Genomic DNA, 7,127 nt, shown 5'->3' with positions numbered 1-7,127 from the left:
AACATGGAAATCTAATGTTTTAATATATCAATAAACAATTAGAAGATATAGTTGGGGAAAAGATCCCATTCACAACAACAGCTATTGAAAACCAGGAATATATCAAATAGAGATATAAAGTCTAGGTGAAGAGAACGCTGCAGCGTCACATAACACCAGAAGAAAGGGGGAAAGGCATCTTGCTGCTGGATGGGGTGACTCCATGTTGTAAAGACATCAATGAACCAGATTAAACAACAAATTCAATGCAATGCCAATAAAAACACCTAGTGGAAGGTTTTGTGGAATTTGACAAACTGATGTAAAGATGTATGTTGAAGAGAAAATACGCAAGAGCCAAGGAAACTTTTATCAAAACACTTATACAAATTAAAATAGTAATTAAAACCACTCTACAAAGTACTATTAATAGCAAACTAAATCCAGCAACGTACAAAAGAGTTTTATACCACGGCCAGTGAGATTTCTCTCAGGAACCTGTAACATATGCATAAACAATGAAATGAAACAGAGTTCAGGAACAGACTGCTGCATGTGTGAAAATGTATTACGAAGGGAGCTTCATAAGAAGATAGTCAATAAACAGTGCTATGTCAATTATATTTGAAAAAATAAAGTTAGATCCATATTTTACATCATAAAAAGTAAAAGTGGCTCAATTGTGTCCAATTCTTTGCAACCCCGTGGACTACAGAGTCCATGAAATTCTCCAGGCCAGAATACTGGAGTGGGTAGCCTTTCCCTTCTCCAGGGGAGTTTCCTAACCCAGGGATGGAACCCAGGTCATCATACATAGCAATTAAACTGAAATATCAAATCTAATCATTTAAAAAGCTGCTTTAAATATTGGCAAAGAATATAAGTCATATATTAACCAAACAACCAACCAAACACAAAAGGCGTGAAGGAAGTGACAGAGGTGTGTGTGTGTGCTTTAGTTGCTCAGCTGGTCCAACTCTTAGTGACCCCATGCACTGTAGCCCACCAGGCTTCTCTGTCCATGGAATTCTCCAGGCAAGAATACTGGAGTGGATTGCCATTCCCTTCTCCAGAGGATCTTCCTGACCCAGGGATTGAACCCTAGTCTCCTGCATCACAGGCAGATTCTTTACAGTTTGAGCTACAGGGAAGTCCTGGTTGAGATATACATCTACATCAAAATAAACACTAAACGCTGACAGGAAGATACCAACACTTCATAAACTCTTCCAGAAATTAGAACAGCAGGCAACGCTTCCAAACTCATTATATGATGCCAGTATTACCCTGAAACAAAAATCAGATATAGATAGACATTACAAGAATAAAAAAAAAAATAGACCACTATCTCTTATGAACATAGACACAAAACCACTCTACTAAGTACTATTAATAGCAAACCAAATCCAGCAACGTATAAAAAAGTTTTATACCATGGCCAGCGAGAATCTCACTTGTATCTCAGGAATACAAGGTTATTTTAACATCTGAAAATCAATCAATGTTATACACCATATCAAAAACGGCCAAAACGCACATGATCATTTCAATAGCTGCAGAAAAAGCATTTGACATGATCCAATACCCTTTCATGATAAAAACCCTCCAGAAACCAGGAATAGGAGGGAGCCTTCCCAACCTGATAATAGTATCTACAAAAGCCCTGATGCTAACATCATGCCTAATGGTGGGGCTGAAAGCTTTCCCCCATGACCAGGAACAACACAAGGCTGTCCACTGTGGCCACTTCTATTCCATACAGCACTGAGGTTCTAGCCAGACAGGTAGGCAAGAAAATGAAATAAGAGGCATCCTGAGTGGAAAGGAAGAAGGAAAGCTATGTCCATTCATAGATGATGTAATCTTACACATAAAAAATCCTGAGTTTTCATCCACTAAAAACCTATTAGAACTAATGAACGAGTTCACCAAGGTAGCAGCACGTAAGATCAATATATAAAAGTCAGTGTATTCTGCACACTGTCTGGTAAGCAGAATCATGGCCCTTAGGACGTCCCTGACCTCCAGCACCTGTGAATACATTCCCTCACAGGGAGAATGGGGACTCTGCAGGGGCCATTAAGTTAAGGACATGGGAAGGGAGATGATCCTGGATCACTGAGGTGGACTCAGGGTCATCACGAGGCTTCTCACAAAGGAAACGGGGAGGAAGGAGAGTCAGAGTCAAGATAAAACATGACCCTGAGAGCAGAGTTCAGTGATGCTGTTTCTGGCTTTGAAAACAGCAGAAGGGGCCAGGAGCGAAGGGACGCAGGCGCCCTCTAGAAGCTGGAAGAGGAAGCAAAGGAACTTCTACCCAGAACCCTGCTGACACTTTGATCTTAGCTTGGTGAGACCCATTTCAGATTTCTGACCTCCCAAACTGTTAAGACAGTAAGTTTGTGTTACTTTAAGCCTCTGAACTTGTAGGAATGGCAACCCACTCCAGTATTCTTGCCTGGAGAATTCCATGGACAGAGTAGTCTGGCAGGCTGAAGTCCATGAAGTCGCAAAGCAGAAATAGGAACATATAAATTGCAATGAAGTAAGAAAATTCCACTTAAAAGACCATCAAAAGTATATTAAATACTTGGAAATAAGTCTACAAAATAAGTACAAAACCTCCTCTGAAAACTACAAATATTGCTGAAGCACATTAAAGAAAACCTGTGACCCGTGGTGGATTCATGTTGATGTATGGCAAAACCAATACAATATTGTAAAGTAATTAGCCTCTAATTAAAATAAATAAATTTAAATTAAAAAATAAAATTCTGTATAAAAAAATAATAATAAAATAAAACCTGTGTAAATGGATGGACAGCCCATCTCATGGATGAAAAGACTTGAAATTGTTAAGATAGCAATCCCCAAAGTGATCTATGGATTCAACGCAGTCCTCATCAAAATTCTTGCTGGCTTCTTTGCAGAAACTGATAAACTGATTCCAAATATCGTATGGAAATTCAAGGGGTCCAGGTTAGCCAGAACAATCTTAGAAAGTAAAACAAAGTGGACATATCCTTGGGATAAAATGGAGAGTTCAGAAATAAACCCTCACGTTTATGGCCATATACCTGGCAGGGTTCCAAGGCAATCTGTGGAGAGAGAGCAGTCTCTTCCACAAAAGTGCTGGGACAGGTGGACATGCACACCCAGAAGCATGACAGGTAGACCCCCCACCCCCAACATCATACACAAAGTGTACGCCAAACGGATCACAGACCTAAATGTAAGACAGAAAACTGTGACTCTACTAGAACAAACCCTGGGGGAATATATTCATGACCATGGCTTAGGCAATAGTTTTTCAGATGATACCAAAAGCACAAGCCTTGAAAGAAAAATATATATAGGAGACCGAGAAATGAAAAACATTTTGTGCTTCAGAGGACACCATCAGGGGCTTCCCAAGTAGCACCAGTGGTAAAGAACCCACCTGCTAATGCAGGAGACATAAGAAATGCAGGTTTGATCCCTGGGTTGGGAAGATCCCCTGGAGGAGGGCATTGCAAAGGACACCATCAAGGAAGTGAAGACAACCTGCAGAATGGGGAAAAAATACTTGGAAATCCTAAATCTGATAAAAGACTTATGTCTAGGCCACATAAAGAACTCATAACTCAAAAAGACTGCCTAATGAAAAAATGGGCATAAATGTGCACAGACACTTGTGCACAGAAGGTATACAAATGGACAATAAGCACGTGAAAAGATGCTTAACGTCATCAGCCATCAGGGGGATGAAAAGCAAAATCACAGTAAGAAACCACTTCGGACTTCCCTGCTGGTCCGGTGGTTACGAATCACCCTGACCACGAAGGGTACACAGGTTCGATCCCTGACCGGGGAAGATGCCACGTGCCATGGAGCAACAAAGTCCATGCACCATGACGGTGCCCGCACTCCAGAGCCCGTGCTCGAAAACAAGAGAAGCCACCACAATGAGAAGCTTGCACCATGCAAAAAGAGTAGCCCCTGCTCTCTGCAAGTGGAGAAAACCCACATGCAGCAATGAAGACCCAGCGCAGCCAAAAGAAAGAAACCAGTCCAAGGCACTAAGGATGACTGACATCAAAAAGACAAAGTTTTGTGCAGAACATGGAGAAACCAATCAGAGCCCTCACGCATTACTGGTGGGAAGGCAAGACGGCGCAGCTGCAGCAGAAGACAGGCTTGTGGCTCTCAGAGGAAACACAGCCGCCGCTACGACCCAGCAACTCCACTTCTGGGTCCACACCCGAGAGAAAACGTGCATCCACACAGAAACTCGTTACAGGGACGCTCACAGCAGCAGCATTCACAACAGGCAGGCGCTCACCAGCCGACACATGGACAAGGTGTGGTGGTGGTGTTCAGTCACTCAGTCGTGGCTGACTGAGAGCCCGTGAGCTGCAGCGCCCCAGGCTTCCCTGTCTCTCACTAGCTTCCCTAAAATAGAATGTTACTCAGTAGTAAGAACTGAAGCACTGACATATGCTGAAGGAACCTTAAAAAACCTTAGGCTAAGTGAAAGAAGCCGTCACAGAACACCAGCTAGAGCAGGATTCCTTGTGTGCGAAACGTCCAGAAAAGGGAAATCCAGACACAGAAAGTACATGTGTGGTTGCTGAGGGCGGGGGGGTGGGGGTGAGGAGGGAAGGAGAGTGAATTTCAACAGGTGTGGGTTAGGGGGAGGACTAAAACGTCCTAAAATTGATTCTGGTCGATGGCTGTACAATTCTGAACGTGCTAAGACCACTGAGTTGTAGATTTTAAACCATGTTATTTAACCGTGTCCCAATAAACCTGTTACCTAAAATAACACAAGTGTCCACAAGTGTACATCTTACATTTGTCTTTAATACCCATGTAGATGTATGCAGTATCAGTATATTTAAAAGTTTTACCTGCATGATATCACATCTTCCGGTATCTTTTCAGTCACAACTACATTTTAGATTAACCCATTAATAAACTTGCTGGGAAGGACTGTAGGCAAAAGGAGAAGAGGGCGGCAGAGGATGAGATGGTTGGATGGCATCACTGACTCAGTGGACACGAATATGAGCAAACTCGGGGAGACACTGAAGGACAGAGGAGCCTGGCGCGCTGCAGTCCATAGGATCGCAGCGTCGCACACGACTTAGTGACTCAAAAACAACAAAACTGCAGGAATAAAAACTTTAACTGTTCAATCCTAAACTATATCAAAGGAAAAGCTTCCCTTGATCCCATGTGGCCTGCCAGCTGCCCCATCCCGCTTCAGAACCAGACTTCTCAGGTTCCCGCCTGTCAGCTTCCACTTCCTTCCACACACACACTGCTACTCAGGCTGCACTGACGCTGCTGGCCAAGGCCACCGTCAACCTCTGCCTTACCACCAATACCGAACTTCAACCCGAGACGCACATTTACGCTTTCCCAACGTTTCTAAAGGAGAAGGCAACGGCACCCCACTCCAGTACTCTTGCCTGGAAAATCCCATGGATGGAGGAGCCTGGAAGGCTGCAGTCCATGGGGTCGCTAAGAGTCGGACACAACTCAGCGACTTCACTTTCACTTTTCATTTCCATGCATTGGAGAAGGAAATGGCAACCCACTCCAGTGTTCTTGCCTGGAGAATCCCAGGGACGGGAGAGCCTGGTGGGCTGCCATCTATGGGGTCGGAGTCGGACACGACTGAAGTGACTCAGCAGCAGCAGTGTTTCTAAACTGGGCTGTTTCATGGTTGGTGGCGTCTGGTCGTTTGACGTGCTGGCACCTTTGTCTTGGCAGCGCAGAGACCAGCGATCCCTATAACGGGGCACCTGACATGCAAGGAGACGCAGCACAGGGGCAGGCCTGTCGTCTCCATGTTCCTGCAGCCGGCTGGGCCCCAGCTGACCTCGGCCCTCTAGAGGTTTCGTCTTGTTTCCCCCACCGCCTGCGCATGCCTACGTGCCCTACGCTGGTTCACACAAAGGACACTCAAGCTCCCTGCAGCCAGCAGCTGGTGGTCTGCCTCACCGCCTTCGAGGCGCTTCTGTTCAGGACCCGGGGTGGAGGAGAGCACTGTCCCAAGGTCCCTTGATCCCATACAGACAACAAGTGCTAACCAAACTCCCCAGAGACCCGCACCCACAAAGCAAACCCCTCTGTTGGCCTGATCCACACCTGCAGAAGGCCAGAGGCAGAAGCAGAGGACCTCAGAGGGAAGTGCAGGAAAGCCTGGGTTGTCACATGAAAACTGAAGACAACAATATTTAGGTTTACTCGACTGACTTTATTAAAAACTAAAACCATAGAAAGAACTAATGTATAAACAACAGCGTGGGAAGGCGGCCGGCAGAAAAGACCACCACAGCAACAGGGAGGGGGTAGCCCGGCTCCAGGGACCCTCCCCCGACCCCATCCCACCCTGTCGCCACAAGCTAAGGCTGTGGGGCTGCCAGAGGGCGCCAGGCTGTGCTGGCCCACAAGCTGTCTCTACTCATGGGAGCCGAGACAAGCCCATGGGACACAGTTCAGAAAAACACTGCAAGTCCGGAAACTCAGGCCAAGAGGCCAACAACTCCGGTGAAACCCTTACGGCTTCAGTCCCCCAGCACAGCGCCCTCCTTCACCCCGGGTCCTGAACACAGGCACCTTGAAGGAGGTAAGGCAAACCTCCTGCAGGTGGGGGCCGCTGGTGGGAGGCGGGTGCTGAAAATGCAGCCCTGGAAGATGAGTCCCCAGAAGACAGAGCAGAATAAACAAACACCTGGGCCGACGCCGGCGGGGGAGCCAGAGCCCAGCCCCACCCTGGGAGTCCCATTTGGCTTTGGGTCCCGGGGCAGAGTGAAGCCTGGATGCTAGAACTGCTGCAGGATCACCTTGCGCTTCAGGTCGTGGGTGAACTTGTGCATGCGGAAGAGCTCGCTGTCGTAGAAGGCGGACAGGTTGTGGATGTTGATCTGCCGGGCCTGAGAGAGGGGGCGTCGGGTGAGCCCTGCGGACCGCGGGCTCCCAGGGCCCGTTCGCAGGGGCAGCCAGCTGGGCTCCGTCCCCAACACCAGGAGGAGCAAACAGGCCTGCGGCCGCCGGACAACCTGCAACTGGGCACTGGGCTCAGAACTGCAGCCCGACGACGCCCCTGAACTCAGACAAGCTGCGAGCTGGCCTGGCCAGGCTCCTCAACGGGACAAGGG

At 47.1% G+C, this 7,127-nt stretch overlaps 1 protein-coding gene across 1 annotated transcript in view; it reads right to left on the bottom strand.

Annotated features, from left to right (window-relative positions):
* Positions 1 to 6,202: 6,202 nt before the first annotated feature.
* Positions 6,203 to 7,127, bottom strand: part of MCM2 (minichromosome maintenance complex component 2) — a gene marked incomplete at its 5' end in the record, with an annotated part of 16,003 nt that continues 15,078 nt past the window's right edge. The window contains one exon of the mRNA XM_010830368.1: positions 6,203 to 6,902. Coding sequence (XP_010828670.1) covers positions 6,792 to 6,902 — 111 coding nt within the window. The remainder of the gene's footprint in view (positions 6,903 to 7,127) is intronic.

The sequence above is a fragment of the Bison bison genome, unplaced genomic scaffold, assembly GCF_000754665.1.
Source record: "Bison bison bison isolate TAMUID 2011002044 unplaced genomic scaffold, Bison_UMD1.0 scf7180017858923, whole genome shotgun sequence".
NCBI classification, from domain to species: domain Eukaryota; kingdom Metazoa; phylum Chordata; class Mammalia; order Artiodactyla; family Bovidae; genus Bison; species Bison bison.
This window is presented reverse-complemented; position numbering and strand designations above follow the sequence as displayed.